Source organism: Phacochoerus africanus, chromosome 9, assembly GCF_016906955.1.
Source record: "Phacochoerus africanus isolate WHEZ1 chromosome 9, ROS_Pafr_v1, whole genome shotgun sequence".
In the NCBI taxonomy this organism is placed as follows: Eukaryota; Metazoa; Chordata; class Mammalia; order Artiodactyla; family Suidae; genus Phacochoerus; species Phacochoerus africanus.
The window spans coordinates 65,544,294-65,566,850 of NC_062552.1; the positions used below are offsets into that span (position 1 = coordinate 65,544,294).

Below are 22,557 nucleotides of genomic sequence, written 5' to 3' on the forward strand. Positions count from 1 at the left end.
TATTTTTTCTTATTTTTCAATTTCATTTATTTCTACTCTCGTCTTTATTATTTTCCTCCTTCTGCTTGTTTTGAGTTTAGTTGCTCTTCTTTTTCTAGTTTCTTAAGGTGGGAAGATTTTTTTATTTGAGATATTTTCTTTTAATATAGCCATTTATACTCATAAATGTACCAGTGAGTACTGCTTTACCTGCATGTTGTCAGTTTTGCTATATTTTCATTCATCTTTAAGTGTATTCTAATTCCCCTTGAGATTTATTCTTCCTCCCATTGGTTATTTAGGAGTACACTGTTTCATTTCTACATATTTATAAATTTTCTTCTGTTGATTTCTAATTTTATTCCATTGTGTTTAGAAAATATACTTTACATGATTTCAGTTATTTCACATTTATTATGGCTTGTTCTGTGGCCTACTATATGGTCTGTCCTGAAAGATACTCCATATATGCCTGAGGAGAATGTGTTTTCTGCTACTATTAGGTGGAGTGTTCAATAGTATGTTTATTATTAGTCTTTTCTTGTTGATATTCTCTCAGTTGTTCTGTCCTTTACTGAAAGCAAAGTATTGATGTCTCCAGCTGTGATTCTAGAAATGTCTATTTCTGCTTTCAGTTCTGTCAGTTTTTTCTTCATGTGTTTTGAAGTTCTCTTGCTGGATGTGTATATGTTTTTATATCTTCCTGTTAGAAGGATCTTTTTTTATTTGTGTGGTTAGTAGGGGTTTTTTTGGATTTGTTGTTGTTGTTGTTGTTGTTGTTGTTCTTTTTAGGATCGCACCTGTGGCATATGGAGGTTCCCAGGCTAGGGGTCAAATCAGAGCTGTAGCCGCCAGCCTACACCACAGCCACGGCAATGCCAGATCTGAGATGCATCTGCGACCTACACCACAGTTCACAGCAATGCTGGATCCTTAACCCACTGAGCAAGGCTAGGGATCAAACCTACTTCCTCATGGATGTTAATCAGATTCTTTTCCACTGAGCCACAACGGGAACTTTAGCTGAGGGTTTTTTTTTACTGCATCCACAGCATATGAAAGTTTCTGGGCCAGGAATTGAACCTATGCCACAGCAGTGACCTAAGCTGCTGCAGTGACAGTGCCAGATTCTTAACCCACTTCACCACAAGTAAACTCCCTAGAACCATCTCTTAGCATTATGAAATGTATCTTTATCTTTTAAACATTTTGTTTTTAAGTCTAATATTAGTATAGCTACTCCAGACCTTTTGTTTACTATTTGCACAGCATCTTTTTCCTTTCCACTTGGTGTCTTTGAATTGAAAGGTTATTGGTAGTGGTTGTTTCCTTGAGTCATTAGTGTATTTTCTAGTTACCTTGGAAAGCCAAATTTCATTCAAGAAATTTGCTTTTATGAACATTTTTAATTTTAGGGAGAAGTAAAATAAAAATGTCTAGTAGCTTGTCAGTTACTCCATACAGTTTTACAATATTTATGTAAACATTTTTTATAAGTAATTTGAAGAAATGAATCAATTCTCACTCATTTCTTTACTTCTACTTAGTTTTATTTCCAAAACACAGTCCCTTTAACTCTGGGATTCAGCCACATTGCACAACAGGCAGCATTCACACCTATGTGTCTTTCCTGATAGTTTCTCTTCATCTGTCAAATCTCACTTACCTTCACCCAGCTTAATATTACCTTCTCCTTTAAATTTCTCTCTGTTTCTCAGAAATAATCATGGCTTTCTTCTGTTCCAATGGCAATTATAACTTTTATAATTTTTTACTTATAATTACTTATGTCTCTGTAGATTATAAGGTTTGATTCATTTTCATCTTTTTATTGCCACATATTTAGAAGTTAGTTATTGGATAAATAGACAACTTAATGATTAAAGAATGGTGAAATCTTTTGTTTTATAGCCGAGAGACACACAAGATTGCAGTATTTTATGTTGCTGAAGGACAAGAAGACAAACATTCCATTCTCACCAATACAGGAGGAAGTCAAGCATATGAAGACTTTGTAGCTGGTCTTGGTTGGGAGGTATTGTTTTTACATTATACCAAATATCATTTTATTTCTATTTGGAGGCAATGGTTTTCTTTTTATTTTTCGATAATTTTGTAAGCATTATTTTAGTCCTTAACAGTGGGTTTGTTGTTCCTGCCTTATATCTCATCTGCAAAGACAGCAGCAATTGGGACTTAGGATAAAACAGTCAAAAACGTTCCTACAGTATTGTCAGAGTGCACTAATCTCATAGGCCTAGATGATCTGGATTTTCCTCACAGCAATGACAACTTGACTAGTGGTCTCCAAACAAAGATGAATATTCCTACAGCTAATGCAAGGATTCTGGGGGGACATGTCAGCATGGTTAGTTTTGAGGAGATAAGTTTCCAGATCCTCAGTTTTACTAAAATTGATGCCTCAGAACCCTTCCAAAGTCTCTCGCCTCTCCTTTTCTGTTCTTCATCTTTGTAAAAGAAAATCATAGTACTCACTCAGTCTACATTGCTCTACAAAATTTGGCACCAAAAAAAGAGACAGTTCATTCAAGAGGGCATGTTTCTGAGAGTCTCTGATAGATAAGCAGAAAAAATTGAAAGGTGCTGTACTTTTATGTCATCCCAGCAACCAAATGATATCAAGGTTCCTGAACCAAATCTGTCTAAGAATTATAACTCAGAAGTGAGGTTTTTGCTATAGAGATTTGTACTGGTATGTTTATTTCAGTTGAAAAATGAAGATATGTTCTAACAGAAAATGAATTTGATGTGGTGGAATGACTTAGCATTAATAGCAAACATTTTTAAATATATATATATATATATATAGTATTAGATATATATATTGTATTAGCCAAACCTGTGCTCTAATGATTTGGTGAAAATATATTTAAAGTACATAGATATAATATACAGTGTATCAGGAATTGTATCTTTTGTAACAACTTAAACACAATGATGAAAATTTTCTTTATAGTTGTTAATTTAATATATAGTTTCTCAATATTCTTGTAGAGGGTACTTGAGCAAATTTGTTGAATGCCAATGCATTAGACTGTAAGCTCCCAGAGGCAGGCTCTTTCATCTTACTGGTTTTTCCTTTCAAATCCCAGTCCTTGTACCATGTCCAGTCAGAAACTTTTAGCATTCAATATATATGAGTGTGTGTGTGTGTGCACGCACACAAGCATGCGTATGACTTATCTAACCTGCTGTTTCACTAAGTTACTTGAGCTCTCTCTACCTGTTTGCTTATTTGTCAAAGGTTGCTTATTTTTTTACTCAACAGATATAATATGGAGTTCATTTGAGATTATGTATGTGAAAGTGCTTTGGAAAGTATAAAGGAACATTATAACTAGATTTCCTATTAAACAAACAAACTAGAGGAGTTTTAATAAAAGTTTTAGTCAAAGCAAAGGATATTTGGAAAAGAACAATTAAGGACTATTCATACTTCCTGATTTCAAAACTTAGTACAAAGCAACTGTAATCAAACAGCATGTCTCCTGCACTAAGGATAGACTTTTTTTTTTTAGGGCAGGACCCGTGGCATATAGAGGTTCCCAGGCTAGGGATCTAATGGGAGCTACAGCTGCCGACCTACACCACAGCCAGGGCAATGCAGGATCCAGGCCGCATCTGCAATCTACATCACAGCTCATGATCCTTAACCCACTGAGCAAGGCCAGGGATTGACCCGCCACCTTGTGGTTCCTAGTCAGATTCATTTCCACTGTGCCATGACAGGAACTCCAAAAGCTAGACAGTGAAATAGAATTGGGATTTTAGAGATAAACCCACACATCAGTGTGCACTGATTTTCAACAAGGTTTCTAAGACTATCCAGTTGAGAAAGTCTTTTCAGCAAATGGTGCTGCAGTAAATGGAGAGCTGTATGGAATCTTTACCTCACACTCTATACAAAAATCAACTCAAAATGTATTAAACACCTAAATGTAAGAGCATTCTTAGAAAACAGTATAGGAGTTAATATTCATGAACTTAAGTTTTGCAGTAGATTCTTTTTTCCCCCTAGCTTTGTTGAGCTATATATGGCATATATATATATATATATATATGCCACCCAATTCAGTAATTAGAAGGCAACCCAATTAATACTGGCCTAAGGACCTGAATAAATGTTTTTCAAAAAATATATACAAATAACAAGAACATGAAAAAATGTTCAACATCATTATCAATCAGAAAAATGCAAATCAAAATGACAGTGAGATACCACTTCACACCCATTCGAATGGCTAGAATTAAAAAGTCAGATAATAGCAACTGTAGGCTAAGACTCAGAGTAATCTGAACCCTCATATACTGTTAGTAGGAATGTGAAACTGTGCAGCTGCTATGGTAAACAAATCTGGCAGCTCATCAAGAAATAAAACATTGAATTACCACATGAAATTCCACTCTTAGTTATATACCCAAGGGAAATTAAAATGTATGTCAGCACAAAAACTTGGATGTGAATGTTTGTAATATTCACATGGATAAACATAATATGGTCTACCCATATAATGGCATTTAGCCATAAAGAGGAATGAAGTACTGACATGTGCTATAGTGTGGAAGTACCTTGGAAACATGCTAAATGAAAGAAGCCAGGCACAAAGACCATGTATTATGTTCAATTTACCTGAAATATCCACAGTGTGTATGGGTATATGTAGGGGTGTGTGTGTGTGTATATATATATGTGTATGTATGTGTATATATGGAAGGCACATTAGTTGTTGCTTAGTCTGGTTGTGGAGATGAGGGAAGATCATGGTAACAGTTAAAGGGTGTAGAATTTCTTTTTGAAGTGATGAAAATGTTCTAAAATTGACTGTGGTGATGATTGTACTTATCTGTGAATATACTAAAGTTCATTAAGTTATGCAGTGGGAGCTTTCACTTCTGGAACTATCAAGTACATATGCTCTCCCTATTCTTCACACTTAACGTGCAACAAAAACCCTGGATATTACATAGGCAAGGTGGTGAAAAGAAGACCATTAGGACTTTAGGACCAAGGAATGACATGATAGTGAGTTCTCGGCCTTTTCTTTTTGCCTCGTGTATCTCAGACTTGGAGCTGAAGAAGCCAGCAACTAGAAATATCAACAAGTGCAAGCTGAAGAGAAAAAAAAAAAAAGCCCACTCTTTCTAACCAAAGAATCAGGAAAGGAACAACCTAGAAAGACAGAAAACATTTAAACAGTACCTTCTCTACTGCAGCCAAACACCAGAGCAAATACAGTGGCCTTCATCCTCACCTGTGACAACAAAACTGGATTAGGGAGACTAGACTTCTACCCTTAGAAGAGTATAATGAGGTACCTCAATATCACCCTGGAGTGATGTTGGAGTAGTATTAGATGGTATCAGAGAAGGCCAGATAGAGAGCTGGGACTTTCATCTCCGCCAACTGGTAACAAGTCCCCTCTCCATTCCCCACACCACTGTGTCAGCAGGGGACTACATGAGGAACCTGGAATTTCAGCTATACCTATGTGTAATGAAGTGTGCCCCCTTCCCTGGAAAAGATTAGAGGAGGTCTGGTGGAGAATTAGCCTTTTACCATCACTCAGTGCTCCTGAGACCACCTCCAGTATTCTGTCATTGGATATCACATAGGAAGTCAGTACTCCTACCTCCATTTGGCCATCATAACGTAGAAAACCCCTGCTTCTCTGATGGAGCTGTGTCACAAAACAGCCAACTAAAACAGAAGTTTTAAATAAGATTCTTGGCCTCATAATGTAATATGATAATGTCCAGGCTTCAGCCAAAAGTTACACCAAGAACAAGAACGTCTCAAACTGAATGAAAAAAGAACAGATGCCAACACAAAGATGATAAAGATTTTTTAAGTGACTATTCAGCAAGCAATTAGGAACACAGTTAAAACAATGCAGAGTCTCAGCAAAGAAACAGAAGATACAAAGAAGAACTAAATGGAAATTTTAGAACTGATACAATAACTGAAAAAAACTCAGTAGATGGGCCCAGCAACAGAGTCAGGTAGAGATGAGAGTATAGAAGAAGGAATCAGTAAATTGGGACATAAAACAGTAAAAATTAATCTGAACAACAGAGAGAAAATAAAGATAGTAAACAAAGCAGGAAACAGACCTGTGGGGCTATAGAGAAGATCTAACATTCCTGTTATGTGAGTCCCAGAGGGAGAGGAGAAAGAGGCTGGGTCTGAAAACTACTTGGAGAAATAATGTTGGAAACTCCCCAAATTTGGCAAGAGAAATAAATATAATAAAGTTAGAGTTTTAGGAACCTCGGTGGAAACCAAATGGGATATATGGAAAGAAATCCATACTAAGACACATCATAATTAAACTTCTGAGAACTAAAGGCAAAAAAAAAAATCTCAAAAGTCTCCAGAGAAAAATTGTACCTATCTATTTGGGTACAATTTGAATGATAGTGAATTTCCCACCAGAAACTGTGGTGGTCAGAGGAGGTGACATAATATTTTTCAAGTGCTGAAAGAAAAATTGTCAGCCTAGAATCCTATAGGTAGCAAAAGAATGAAGCAAAACATTCTCAGATGAAGGAAAACTTCGAACATTTGTTGTCAGTAGACCTACCCTAAAAGAACCACTGTAGAAGTTCTGTTAACTGAAAGGAAATGATAGAAGGATCTATGGGACATCAGGAAGAGAGAGCATGGCATGAAAAAACATGGGTAAATAAACTAAGTTTACTTCTCCTCTTGAGATTTCTTTATTATGTTTGATGTTTGGTGCAAAAATCACTATCCGATATGTTTCTAAATGTAATGACATGAAAACATTCATGATAATTATATTACAATAATTATAATAATAATTGTAATAAGGGAAGGGTAAAAGGACATAAAGTGAGGTAGGGCTTCTTTATTTCACTCACGCTGGTAAAAAGGCAGATCAGTTGACTGTGATAAAGTATGTACAAGTATTAAAACACCAAGAACAACCACTAAAAAGTATTCAACAAAAGATACTCAGAAAAATGATAAGTAAAAATGGAATTCTAGAAAATGTTCAAGTAACCCATTGGAGGCAGGAAAAATAAAACATAAACAGTAAACAAAAAAACAAAACAGTGAGCATAAGCTCTAACATGTCATTACAGGGAAATATAAATGATCTTAATATACCAATTAGAAATTGACAGAGTGGGTCTAAAAACATGACTCACCTATATGCTTTGTAAAAGAAACTCACTTCAAATATAACAGTATAGACTGGTAGAAAGTAAATGGATAGAAAAAAATTATATTGTGTAAACATTAATCAAAGGCAAGCCAGAGTGGCTGAATTAATATTAGATAAGGTAGGCTTCAGAGCAAAGAAAATTACCAGAGGGGGGAGACATTATATGACAATGATAAAAGGATCAGTCCACAAAGAAAACATAACAGTCCTAAATGTGCATGCATCAAACAACAGAGCTGCAAAATATGTGAAGCAAAACTGATAGAACTGAAAGAAGAAATAGATAAATTACAGGTGAAGACTTCACTTCTCAACAACTGAGAGAAGTAGACAGAAACGCAGCAAGTATATAGAAGGGCTCAATACCACCATGAACCAACAGGATCAAATTAACATTCATAGAATACTTCACTCAACAATATCATAATACATATTATTTTCAGGTGCCCATGGAACACCTTCCAAGATGGACCATATATTGGACACGAAACAAACTTCAGCAAATTTAAAAGCATGAAATCAGGCATATTTTCTCCACCTACAGTAAACTCAAACTCAAAAATTATTAACAGAAAGATAATGGGAAAATCTCCGGACACTTGGAAAGGTTACATGCCATATAATTCCGCTTAAATAACATTCTTGAAATGACAGTTTTAGTAGTGAAGAATAAGTTAGTGATTGCCAGGGGCTAAGAAGGAGGTAGAGTAAGAGGGATGTGGGTGTGGCTCATGTTAACATGGCAGCACAAGGAATCCTTCTGATGAAAAAACTGTCTCTTAATTATATCAGTGTTAATATCCTGGTTTTAATATATTGCTGCATTGGGGAATCTGGGTAAAACATACATATGATCTCTTTTTATTATTTCTTAAAACTTTGTGTAAATCTATAGTTATCTTCAGATAAAATATTTATTTGAAAAATAGAGATCTGCAGGTGTTACAGAATTGTTTGCAGCAAAGGAACAAACATTAAACTGAGACTTTCTCTTTTACATAATCAGAGAATTGACTTGAAAGTAAATAACTTTCTCACTAAAACAAAACTACAAAAACTTATGCTAAGATACCATTTTTTACCTATCAGATTAGCAAAAGCCATCAAATTTGATAATATATTTGAGAGAGTATGAGGGAAATAAGCACTCTAATGCACTGTTGGTAGTACTTTTCAGAATCAGAAGGGCACATGCCCTTTGACTTATATTTCTACTTTTTTTTCCCTGACCTCCTTTATTTTTTCCATTTTTATTATAGTTGATTTACAGTGTTTCTGTTAAGTACAGCAAAGTGACCTAGTCACATATACACACATGCACACATTCTTTTTCTCACATTATCCTCCATCATGTTACATCACAAGTCTCTGGATATAGTTCCCTGTGCTATACAGCAAGACTTCATTCCTTATCCACTCCAAATGCTATAGTTTGCATCTACTGACCCCAAACTCCCAGTCCATCCTGCTCCCTCCTCTTCCCCTTTGGCAACCACAGGTCTCTTTCTCCAAGTCCATGAGTTTGTTTCTTTTCTTGCGTTTCACTTGTCTTTGTCCTACCGATCTGCTTTCACAATTGCAGCATGGCATGTGTTCATTGTTACACACTGCAGCGTTGACTATAGTAGTAAAAGATTAGGGAAGCCTAAATTTCCTTCTAGGGCACTAGTTAAATTATTGTGCATCAAAAAAAGGGCTTCTATAAAGTCATGAAAACAAAAAAAGAAAAAAAGGAGGAAGCCCCTTACTTACAAATAAGTATTTTTCAAGATATTTTAGGTGCAAAAAAGCCAAGTGTAAAATATTGTATATCCATGCTTTGTGTGTGTGTGTGTGTGTGTGTGTGTAGCGTATACATACATTTAAGAATTTAGTCGTATATAGAGAACAGTTTGGGAGCATACATGAGAAATCACTTTTTTGGAGTTCCCGTTGTGGCACAGCAGAAACAAATCCAACTATGAACCATGAGGTTGCAGGTTTGATCCCTGGCCTCACGCAGTGGGTTAAGGGTCCTGTGTTGCTGTGAGCTGTGGTGTAGATTGCAGATGTGGCTCAGATCTGGCATTGCCATGACTGTGGCTCGGCTGGCAGCTGTAGCTCTGACTTGACTCCTAACCTGGGAACCTCCATATGCCACGAGTGCGGCCCTAAAAAGCAAAAAAAAAAAAAAAAAAAGAAAAGAAAAGAAATCACTTTTTTGGAGTTCCTGTGTGGTTCAGTGGGTTAAGTATCTCGTGTTGGCACTGTAGTGGTGCACGTTGGATCCCTGGCCCAGGAAGTTCCACATGCCACAGGTGCAGCCAAAAAGATAATTGCTTTCTTGGAGTGGAACTGAGGTGAAAGACGTGGAAGAAAAAATTTTGGTGTTTTGAACTTTTAATTATATGAATGTATTAGTCAAAAGCTAAATTTAAAATATTATAAGTAATTGAGGCAATCTTGTAGTAATGGCATAAAAACTAACTTGTTACTTATATATTCAGCCATTAGTAATGATACTGATAGTTGAGACATGTTCAGTTCACATGATGCAGAAATTTGTTTATAATTCTCCATTTTTGCATATATTTATTTTTTTTTTCAAGAGGTGTCCTGATTTAGAGGCAGGTGGGGCTTTAGAGAATGGCTGACTTTTATTTTTACTTTTGGCCACACCCATGGCATGCAGAAGTCCCAGGCCAGGGATCAAACCCATGCCTCAGAAGTGACCCAAGCCATAGCAGTGACAATGCTAGATCCTTAACCCACTGAGTCACCAAGGAACTACTGCGTTTTATTTTTTACAACCATATGTGCAAGTGGTTTCTCTGAATGGAGAGATACAGGCAATATTTAAATTTTATTTTTTTTCCTACAGTATTTCTTTAATTTTCTACAGTGAACACAAGTTGCTGGCTTCCGTGCATTGAACAAGTACAGGGGATATCCATGCATCAACCCTGATACTAGATATTTTATATATATATATATATATATATATATATATATATATCAGGAAAAAAAGATATTTAAAAAAACTTTGCTCAGATTAATTTGTAGTTTTTTAATGCATTTGAAGTGTAGTTAAGTTTTATACTTTTGTTCTGGGCTGTAATAGGTACTAATAATTATTAAGGAAGCCAGTTTTTATGAGTAAATATGATACACCTAATTAATCATGTCATCACAGTGACATTACTGTTTTAACTTTCCCCCAGATCATTTCCAGTCTTGATTTTTGCCACTTCATTTTTACTCTTTGACCTTGGTGTCCCCTCACAGCCTTTACAATTTCACACCTAGTAGCCTAACAAATGTTGCATAGTGCACAGTGTGGTTGATTTCTTTACTAATTAATTTTTAACCTACTAATTAGGGATCTTCAAATACTTAAGAAAAACTACTAGTGTGAATAGAAAGCTGTAACTAATAATTCTGGCTCAAGCCATGGTTGGTAGAATGCAAAGACTTTGTTCCCCATGTTTTTGCAAAATGAGAAATTTCAGCCTTTTTCCACAGTGAGTTTTTGAGGGGTTGTTTTTGTTTGTTTGTTTGCTTTTTAGGACTACACTTACGACACACGGAAGTTCCAAGGCTAGGGGTCGAATCGGAGCCATAGCTGCTGGCCTGTGCCACAGCCACAGCAACATGGGATCTGAGCTGCATCTATGACCTATGCCACAGCTCATGGCAACACTGGATCCTCCACCCAGTGAACAAGACCAGGTATCAAACCTGCGTCCTCATGGATACTAGTTGGGTTCATCTCTATTGTGCCATAACAGGAACTCCCCTGAGTTTTGTTTAGTTAATATGTGTCTTTTCATTGCTTCTAGGTAAATCTTACAAACCATTGTGGTTTCATGGGAGGACTACAAAAAAATAAAAGCACTGGATTGACCACACCATATTTTGCTACCTCTACAGTTGAAGTAATATTTCATGTATCAACAAGAATGCCTTCTGATTCTGATGACTCTTTAACCAAAAAAGTAAGTACTGAGAAAAAAAAGTACTCAGAGTTAAAATCCTAGTAATACATAAAATATGTAAGTAATTTAATTGATTGAAAACTATTTCTGAGTACCCCACTTTTCACCCAATAATGTCTTCAGAAACAGTATTGTTGCAGAGTAAACTCTGTTTTCCGGAATGATATGATTGAAGGTTAGTTGTAACAGAGAATTTGCCTTCAGGAAAACAGGCATTTGACAAATTGAAAAACTTCTGTATATGTTCAGATTGGTGAATTGTATTTCAAGTCCCCACACATATGGGTAGATATAATGTTTTCAACTGAGGGGGAAAATTAAAATGTAAATTATTATTATAAAGACTTAAAATATAATATGCTTTATCATAAAGTTTAATTAAAAGTAATATAGCAGATAAATTAAGCCTTAATAATAGATTTTACTACCTTAGAATTTATGAGAGTTAGTGGACTGGCTTTTAATGGCCCACATCTTTTAAAACCCTCTTGCTATTGCTGGCATCAGCATTCAAAAAATCATTCTAGGAGTTCCATTCGTGAATCCAACTAGGAACCATGAGGTTGCAGGTTCGATCCCCGGCCTTTCTCAGCAGGTTGGGGATCCAGCTTTGCCGTGAGCTATGGCGTAGGTCTCAGATACAGCTCGGATCTGGAGTTGCTATGGCTGTGTTGTAGGCCAACAGCTACAGCTCCAGTTAGACCCCTAGCCTGGGAACCTCCATATGCCACGGGAGCGGCCCTAGAAACGGCAAAAAGACAAACAAACAAACAAAAAATCAGTCTAATGACCACAGACAGGCCTCAAATTAAAGTTGCATGTGTTCAGTCCATGTTTGTTTTTTTTGGGAAGGAACATTTTTTAAAGTAAACCTTTGTCCAACATTTCTTTATCTTCTCCTCCTCTTCCTCTTCAGTTTATTCAAAGCTGTTGCTAAAATGTAACCAACTTAATATCATAGATCGTTTTATTTGATACTCTGTTATCTTTTCTGATATCAAAGCTCTTCACACTTCATTAATAAGCTATGAAAACAATGTTATCCTTATGCTCTTTTGAAAAGGAACATCAGAATTCCTCTCAGATAATTGTATAAGATTGATTTAATACCCTCGATGCTTTCGTTTACATTTTAGAATGCTGTTGGAAATTGCCTATTAAATGAGTAATGGTTAATAAGACTAATACATGGTTGCTAATTAGATTGGAATGAGTAGTAAAGGTGAAAATAATTGATAAATGTAGGAAAGTATATTCACTAACAGGTTTGATGTGTAGTTTTAGAAGTACAGAATGAGACATGAATACTGAACAGAATATGGAGGAGAGTTGAATTGGAGTGAAACTTCATTAAAACTTTGGTTAAGTACTTTTTTTCATTAACTCATTTTAAATCTGTATGAAAATAAGCCATACTCAAATTAGAGACAATTACGAGTATGGTGCAAAAAGATTTCATGACTCCATGGATACAACTTTTAAACCCCAGAGGAGAGTCTAAAATTAACAGTATCTTCAATTGGATCAAAAGAGCAGAACAAAGTACATCATTTTCTGTTCAAATGCTCTTTTTTTTTTTTTTAAGAAAATTATGTCAGGATATTTTTACTTCACTACATTAAACCTGATGATTATAAGGTACTTGAAATTTTATTCCTGGAACCTTTGTAGAAATGTCAAATAAGATTTCTTACTTCCTTCTTAACCATCACAAAGTTCTGTCCTTAATTATTTAAGAAGAATCTAAAGTGGATGTTTAACAGTCCATTACCATAACAAAATTAATTTTGGAGATGATAACTCAATTTAAGAATTGTTAAATGGTTGAGTTGTAGTTAAAATGACACCCTTGTGGTGAAATTTTTAAGTACTGGATTTATTAGAGAATTTTGAGAGATTAAACCTTAAACACTAATAGTTTGTTGTAAGTATGGAATTTTTTATTATGGTAAAAAGTATATATAACATAAAATTTACCATTTTAACCATTTTTAAATGTACAGTTCATTGACATAAAGTACATTTACATTGTTGTACAGCTATTATAAGTATCCATTTCCAGAACTTTTTCATTTTCATTTAGTTCAAAATATTTTCTCATGAGAATTCTTTGACCCATGTGTTATTTTAAAAGTGTGTTTTTTAATTTCCAGGTATTTTGCTCTTTTCCAGCTATCTTTCTTTCTTTCTTTTTTAATTGTTATTTCCCCAATATAATTTTTCCAGCTATCTTTCTATTGTTGATTTCTAGTTTAATGCCATTGTGGTCTGCGGGCAGACATCATATGATTTTTTTGTTGTTGTTGTTAAGGTTTGTTTTATGGTCCAAATGTAGCCTAACTGGTGAATGTTCCATGCGAGTCTGGAAAGAATCTGTAATCTGCTATTGTTGGATGAAATAGTCTATAAATGTCAATTATATCCAGTTGATTGATGGAGCTGTTGAGTTCAACTATATTCTTAGCAATTTTCTACCTGCTGGAGTTCTTTCCTGAGAGGGGTGTTAAAGTCTCCAACTATAATAGTGGATTCTTCTGTTTTCCTTGCAGTTCTACCAGTTTTTGCCTCATGTTTTGACATACTATTCCTAAGTGCATAAACCCTAAGGATTAGTTATGTCTTCTTGGAATAACCACCTCTTTATTATCAGTTTATGCCCCTCTTTATTCCTGATAACTTTCCTTGCTCTGAAGTCTGCTTTATCTGAAATTAGTATAGTTACTCCTGCTTTCTTTCATTGGTGGTATAATGGCATATCTTTCTCCATCCCTTTGCTTTTAATCTACATGTGTCTTTATATTCAAAGTGAGTTTCCTGTTGGGGCTTGGTTTCTTTTTGTCTCTCTTTTTTTTTTTTTAGGGCCACACCTGCGGCATATGGAGATTCCCAGCCTAGGGGTCAATTTGGAGCTATAGCCACTGGCCTACACCACAGCTACAGCAACATGGGATCAAAGCCTCGTCTGTGACCTATACCACAGCTCACAGCAACGCTGGATCCTTAACCCACTGAGCAAGGCCAGGGATCGAATCCGCATCCTCATGGGTACTATTCAGGTCCGTTAACCACTGAGCCATGACGCGAACTCTGGGCTTGCTTTTTTAATCCACTCTGATAATCTCTGTATTTGGACTGTTGACATTTAATGTGATCATTGATATAACTGGATTAATAATTACCGTATTTGTTACTGTTTTCTGTTTGTTATACTCCTGTTCTTTGTTTCTATTTTTGTATTTTACATTTTTTCCTGCCATTTGTGATTGTAATTATGCATTTTACATGATTCCATTTTCTCTCCTTTCTTAGCATATCATTTATACTTTTTTCTTTTTCAGTATTTTTTTTGTCCTTGCCCTAGAATTTGTACTGTACATTTTCAGCTAATCTAAGTCTACTTTCAAATAAAACTGTATTGCTTCACTGCAAATACCTCATAACACAATATGCCTAATTCTTCCCTCCTGTCCCTTGTATCATTGCTATCATTCATTTCATTTATACATAACCATGTATATTCATAAGCATACATAATCAAATACACTGTTGCTATTTATTATTTTGAAGAAACTGTTATATGTTAGATTAATTAAGAAAAAGAAAAATAGGGAGTTCCCGTCATGGCTTAGCAGAGACGAATGTGACTAGCATCCATGAGGACATGGGTTCGAGCCCTGCCCCACTCAGTGAGTTAAGAATCCAGCATTGCCATGAGCTGTGGTGTAGGTCACAAACATGGCTTGGCTAGCATCCATGAGGACATGGGTTCGAGCCCTGCCCCACTCAGTGAGTTAAGAATCCAGCATTGCCATGAGCTGTGGTGTAGGTCACAAACATGGCTTGGCTAGCATCCATGAGGACATGGGTTCGAGCCCTGCCCCACTCAGTGAGTTAAGAATCCAGCATTGCCATGAGCTGTGGTGTAGGTCACAAACATGGCTTGGATCCCGAGTTGCTATGGCTGTGGCGTAGGCCAGTGGCTATAGCTCCGATTCGACCCCTAGGCTGGGAACCTCCATGTGCCACGGGTGCAGCCCTAAAATGACCCCCCAAAATAGAATAAGAAAAATAAGTTTTTATTTTGCCTTCAATTATTGATTCTCTGATGCTCTTCCTTTCTATATGTAGATTTGAATTTCTAATCTATGTCATTTTCCTCTCTGAAAAGCTTTTAGTATTGCTTTCAAGGCAGGTCTGCAGGCAACAAATTCCCTCAAATTCTGTTTGTCTGAGAATGTCTTTATTCTCCTTTACTTTTATAGGATAATTTCATAGGGTACAGAATTCTAGATTAGCAGTTTTTTCTCAGTACTTTAAATATTTCACTCTCTTCTTGTTTGCATGATTTCCGAGAAGTCAGATATAATTCTCATCTTTGTTCCTCTATAGATAAAATGCGTCTCTCAAGATTTTTTTCATCTGTGATTTTCTGAAGTTTCAAAGTGGTATGCCTAGATGTGGTTTGGGGTCATTTATCCTGCTTAGTGTTTTCTGAGCTTCCTGGATCTGTTGTTTGGTGTCTGACATTAATTAGGGGTAATTCTTGGTCCTTATTGCCTCAAATATCACTTCTGTTTCTTTCTCTCTTTTTTTTTAAATGACTGAATTATTTTTATTTAATTTTTATATTATATTGGAGTACAGTTGAATTACAATGTTGTGTTTGTTTCAAGTGTACAGCAAAGTGATTCAGTTATATGTATACATATATCCATTCTTTTTCAGATCCTTTTCCCATATAGATTACAGAATATTGAGTGGAGTTCCCTGTGCTATGCAGTAGGTCCTTGTTGATTATCTGTTTTACATATAGTAGTGTGTATATGTTAATCCCAAACTCCTAATTTATCCCTTGCCCCCACGTTTCCCTTGGTAATCATAAACTTGATTTCAAAATCTCCTTTACTTTTCTATCCTATAAAAGTAAAGGAGTAATCATAAACTTGATTTCAAAATCTCTGAGTCTTTTCTGTTTTGTAAATAAATTCATATGTATCCTTTTTTTAATATTCTGCACATAAGATATATCATATGATATTTGTTTTTCTCTAACTTACTTCACTTAGTATGATAATCTCTAGGTCCTTGCTGCAGATGACATCACTTCATTATTTTTTTATAGCTGATTAGTATGTCTCCTTTCTTCTTCTCTATGTATGTTACACTTTTTGTGGTTGTCCCACAGGTCTTGGATATTTTTTTTTTGTCATTTTTCTTTTTGCTTTTCAGTTTTAGAAGTTTCCTCAAGCTCAGATCCTTTTCTCAGCCATGTCCAGTTTCCTAATGAACCTACCAGAGGCTTTCCTCATTTCAGTTACATTGTTGTTGTTTTTGTTATCAGTAGCATCTCTTTTTCTTTCTGAGAATGTCCGTCTCTCCGCTTAATTACATCTTCCGTCTGTTCTTGCATGTTGTCTACTTTTTCCATTAGTGCCCTTAGCATACTAAAGATGTTGTAATTCCAACATCTTTGCCATAACTGACTCTGGTTCTGATGCTTCTTCATTCTCCCACACTTATCCACACTGAATCTCTAGCAATTTGTCAATGACAGTTCAGATTTTCCTATTCTGGCAGTGGTTCCTACAGAGGTTTCTGCTCCATTAAGTTGTTATTCTTAGTATTTGCCTGCCTCCAATTTGGGGGCAGCAGTCTTCCCCATGACCTCACTTCTCTGATCTAAGAAAAGTACCGCAGTTGATTTTTCAGTTGTTTAGCTTTTTACTTGTTATTGGGGCAGAGCAGTAATCTCTTTACATGCAAGGCAGAACTCTCCTCTTAAACAGAAACTCTGTATCCATTAACAATAACTCTCCATTACCCCTTCCACCCAGCCCCTGGTAACCTCTAATTTACTTTTTCTATTAATTTTCCACTTACAGATATCTCATAAAAGTTGGAATCATACAAAATTTGTCCCTTTGTGTCTGTCTTATTTCTCTTAGCATAATGTTTTCAAGTTTCACTGATGTTAAAGCATGTCAGAATTCATTTTTTATGGCTGAATAATATTCCATGATACGTATATACATTTTGTTCACCCATTTATCTGTTGATAGATCCTGGGTTGCTTCCACTTTTTTTTTCTTTTTTAGGGCCCTGCCCATGACATATGAAAGTTCCAAGGCTAGGGGTCAATTCAGAGCCACAGCTGCTGGTTTACACCACAGCCACGGCAGCACAGGATCTGAGCCGCATCTTCAACCTACACCTCAGCGCATCAACACTGGATCCCTAACCCACTGAGCAAGGCCAGGGATCAAACCTGTGTCGTCATAGATACTAGTTGGTTTCCTTACCACTGAGCCATGACAGAAACTCCCTCATTTTTTAGCTATTGTAAATAATACTACAGTGAATGTCGTTATGCAGGTATTTGTTTGAATATCTTCAGTTCTTTTAGGTACAGACCCACTGAGTGAGGCCAGGCTTTGAACCCACGTCCTCATGGATACTAGTTGGATTCATTTCTGCTTATGACAGGAACTTCCAGTTATATCTGTTTTATCGAAGGAAATTACCCTGGCTAGATAGGCTTTTTCACTCAAACCCCTTTAGGATTTATTTGTTGTATTGAGAAAATTTCAAAATGTCACTTCTTTCATATGTATAATACCTACCACATAAAAAAAAAACTGTCAAAATTATAAATAATATGTAACAAAGTGATATCATTTTGGAAGGTATTGTTATTTCTTCAACTATTAATTTAAGTCAGTTTAAGTAAAATCTGTTCTATCATGGTTGAGACTAAATTGAAGCAACATTTCTACCTAATTCACTAGAAAGGAAAAATTTACCTAGTCTCATAATTCAGTATAAATTATTCTAAACCTTATTTTCATAAAAATCAAAAAGAACTTAACATTTATTTATCTATATACTGAGTTTTCCTTTTTTGTATTCTCTAAGACTCTTGCCCTTAATCTGTTCTTCAGAGCCCTAATCTGTAAGATTTTTCTAAGTAACAGGCTTATATTTTAGGTCTATTATAGTATCAATTTCTTTTTAATAAAAGGTTAAATGTTTAAACTTAATCATAGAGACCAGTTGTCTTATAGCAGTTCTCCTTAATAAAAAAATCTCTTTCTGTACTGGTATTTTTTCTCCTGAATTTAATAAATTCCACATTAGTGGTAATAAGTTGAGGCCTAGAACATGTGTCCTATTACAAATGAACAATTGGATATCATTAGGTTGTCCCCCTTTCCTTTGTACATATATCTTTAGGTGTGTTAATCCATTCAGTAGACACATTAATGAGCACCGGGTTGAAGTGTAATATTGAAGGAAGTAAGGCTTGTTGACCTCAGCATGGAGTTTAATACCTCTAATTAAATTAGGTAGTCGACAGTCAGTATAAAGAAATAGCCGTGCCTCTGGCAAGGTAGAATTATTTATGACTCTGGTTCTTTGTTTTAAACTTGGTGGGAGAAAATCTTTTATATATATTTTATAGAAACTCATTTTAGTTTTCACTTTTTGTTCAAAATATCATGTGGTGATTGTGTAAATGATTTTTAAGCATTTTATTTTCTCGGAATGAGAGGTAAAAGTCCTTGAACCTCTTTAAGTGTAGCGTTTTGTTTCTTGAGAATACAAGCTTTTTCAAGGCTCAAGATGGTAGCAGCAAAATTTTTACAACATAGACTATACTTTTTAAACAAATTAACAATACATTCAGTCTAATAAAGTAGTCTCTCAAAAATATTATACCATTATATCAAAAATCCTTATACAACCCTAGCCCAAGCTATCTCTTCTATGAATTATCTCTGAGGAAGATTGACAGAAAATGGGTAAAAATAATTTCCACTTAACTGAGTTTATTCACCCCTAAAAATCAAAAGTGCTGCAAGCATTGGTATAAAGTGTTCACAGGAGCTTGTCTCATTTCCTCTGTCTCCTTGTTGTAGCCACTTGCTGATACTCTGCCTCATAGGTAGATGAATCATCCTTTTAGGAGTTTGATGAAGATCAAGTTGAGATAATTGTAACCTACTTAGTTGGACTCTCTAGCCCATCTTTCATTTCCTGGACCCCCCAAAAGAGGGGAAAGAGGCACTTTATTTAAGTCACTTCCCTCTGAAATACTGTTAGTGTAATGGACAGCAGTTCATTTTCTGTTTTGAAATTTGGTCACTACAGTTTTGCAAATAAGTGAGCTTTATAGAACTGTTTGGTCTGATTTTAACTTTAAATCTGTTTTTCTTCATTTGATCTAGAAATTCAGTGAAAATATACTTTACTTTCCAAAGCCCTATATGCTAAATGTAGTCTGGAAAAGGAGTTAAAAAACAGCTTTAAGGAATAACAACAAAAAGTTTTTCATTGTTTTAGTAAAAGTGTAGTTAATACAACAGTTAAAAAATGCTGTGGAATTATACCCATGGTTTTAGTCCCAAATAGAGCCACATTACCTAAAATAATTCTATTTTAATATCATAGACTCTACCCATAACCCCAATTTCTATAAATATACTCCTGATGACAAAAATAGAAGATAGAGAAACCGGGAAATATAAAATGGTTCAGAGTAAATGTATCTCACCACTGTGAATGGTTTAATTTTGATGGTATAGCAGTGGCTTCTCACTGCATGTAGAATACAATTTAATTCCTCACTGTGGCCTTCAGTGCCTTGCAAGGTTGGGCAACCTGCCTGCCTACCTCTCTGATCTCATCTCCTGTCACTTTCCTTTTCGTTTATCACAATCTGGCCTCACTGGCTGTCACTCTAACCTGCCGACATGTGAAGCTTATTCCCATCCCAGGAGCTGTATCATTACTGTTTTTTTCCATTTGAAATACCCTTTCACCACATCATCAGGCTTTCTTGTCTTCATTTTTCTGTTCTCAGACCCATGTGACAGTTCCTCAGAGAGACCTTTCCAGACCATCCTTGGTGAAGAAGGTCTGTCTACCCAGCAACACTATCATATTACCCTGTTTTATATTTTTATAGCACTTAGAACCATCCAAATGGCATATCTAAATAAAGCCATAATTGCAGACAATTATATTTTTATGCTGTATACTATGTAATAATAGAAAAAAATTGCCAAGTAAGTACTGTCCTGGGATCTTATGGGGGTTTTTGCTGAGCCTGCAGCATGTGTTAAGTTCTCAGGCAGCAGGGATTGAACCTCAGCCACAGCAGTGACAACGCCAGACTCCTAACCAGTAGCCAGGGATCTCCAGTGATACTACATTTTTAATAGTGTATTTATTGACTGCCCAGTCTGCTGAAGTATTATATACAAGATGCTGTGCCTGGGAGTTCCTGTAGTGGTGCAGTGGAAATGAATCCGACTAGGAACTATAAGGTTGTGGGTTCGATCCCTGGCCTTGCTAAGTGGGTTAAGGATCCGGTGTTGCTGCGAGCTGTGGTGTATGTCGCAGACGGGGCTCAGACCTGGCGTGGCTATGGCTGTGGCATAGGCCAGAGGCTATAGCTCCACTTCAGCCCCTAGCCTGGGAACCTCCATAAACCTTGGGTGCAGCCCTACAATGACCAAAAAAAAAAAAAAAAAGGATGCTGTGCCTGTTGCTTCTAGAAACTTCTCCTAGTTACTAAAAATGGATGGTACAGACAGCAAGTGAATAATGAAAAGGTAGGAAAGTATGTTTTTTCACACGATTTAGGAGTATGTGATAATGTATGTTTTTCCACATATGTGTCTAAAAGATTGGGGCAAAGAGTGAGGGCTCGGAGCACTGAGTACTACTCAGTTTCAGTTTCCACATGTACACCACTATCTCCTGAAATAACTGCCTAACCTAATTAACATCTCTGCTCTCTTCAAGGTCCGTTACAGATCAGTTGTCTGTCATTTGCATTCAGAGAGGAATATTTAGAGCATTATCTATACTATTAGTTATTCATTGATTGCTTAGTTATTTTACTATTTTACTATGTTTCCTCCATTGGATATAAAGCTTTGTGAAAGCAGAAAATGTGTCTGTTTTTCCTCACCATTGTACCATTGTACCTTCTTTAGCTGGCACAGTGCATTTAGTTAGCTCTCAATATTTGCTAATGTCTAAAAGAAGGTAGATAGGAACGAGAGAAGAAGGTAGGAGGAAAGTCTTAAGAACTCATAAACTAGTCCAGGCGTGTAGGATGACTAGCATCTGACCTAAAGCAATAGGAAAGTACAAAAAAAAAGGAATATAATACTTGATAAAAATGAAGAGCTTATCAGAGATACTATAAGGAAAACAGACATTGAAGACTTTCAGGTTTTGAACCTGAGTAACTGTGATTTGTTTTTGGGTGCTTTTAACAGAAATGGGTAAGTCAGGGGGTAAGTTGATTTTGTAAAGCAAATGATATGGGTACATTACATGAATTCTAGTCTTCAGCTCCAAATGAATGATATTTCACTGAGGAAATCTAGAATTGACTCTGGAGTCTCTGCTGATAATCATGGAAAATGAGATAGGCAAACATCTGATTTTTATAAAAGGACATGGGACAGATCACCAACTACAAAAATAACTAACATTCACGAGCTCCATGTCAATGCTTGGCAAAATAGGATTATTAAACAGATGGTTTGTGAGCACTTAGGTAATGAAGTAGTGATCACCAGGAGCCACCATAACAAATCATATCAAAGTAACTTAATTTGTTTTAATAGGATTACTACATCAGGGAAGGCCTAGACAGTATAAAGCATTTAACTAAGTCGTTTGTTGTGGACAAGTTAAAGAAATGTGGTCTTAATAGTAGTTCAGTAAGTATGTTCATGACCGGTTGTATAATTATATCTAGAGACATAAATTAATTATTTAATGAGAGGCAATATAGGGAGGTGGTTAAAGTATGGTTTCTGAAACTAGCCTGCTGGGGTTTCAAACCTGGCTCTGCCATTTACTAGTTACTTGATGTTAGGCAAGTTACTTTATCTTTTTAAGCTTCAGTTCCTCACCTGTAAAAATAAGATCAATAATAACTATACTTACCTTGTAGCATTGTTGTGAAAATTAAATTATCACAAGCACTTAGAATAGAAAGCATTTAGTAAATGCCGGATTTGCATTTAACCAGAAAAGACATGTGTAATGACTTGCCATAGGGCTGTTACCTAAACCTGTCCCATTTGACATTTTTATCCAAAATCCAAATAAAAATATAAGAATTTTAGTTAAGGATAACCCAAACCTGGAAAAGAGAGAGCCAGCATATTGAATAGCAGAATCATACTAACAAAAGACCTTGCTAGGCTTAAAGATAATGGAAGCTACTATGGTAAAGTTTAATAACAATACAGGGAAATCCTCTCAAGTTCAAACAGTCAGTTGTACCTGCTTAAATAAAGATTGTGGGAGTTCCCTTGTGGCACAGTAGGTTAAGGATCTGGCATTGTCCCTTCAGTGGTCCAGCTTGC

At 35.8% G+C, this 22,557-nt stretch overlaps 1 protein-coding gene across 5 annotated transcripts in view; it reads left to right on the top strand.

The window, feature by feature from the left end:
• Window positions 1-22,557, top strand: part of RALGAPA1 (Ral GTPase activating protein catalytic subunit alpha 1) — a 230,371-nt gene that overhangs the window by 173,486 nt on the left and 34,328 nt on the right. For all 5 annotated transcript variants that reach the window (XM_047797747.1, XM_047797742.1, XM_047797745.1 and 2 more), the window contains 2 exons: window positions 1,891-2,014; window positions 11,009-11,164. In XM_047797747.1, coding sequence (XP_047653703.1) covers window positions 1,891-2,014; window positions 11,009-11,164 — 280 coding nt within the window. The remainder of the gene's footprint in view (window positions 1-1,890; window positions 2,015-11,008; window positions 11,165-22,557) is intronic.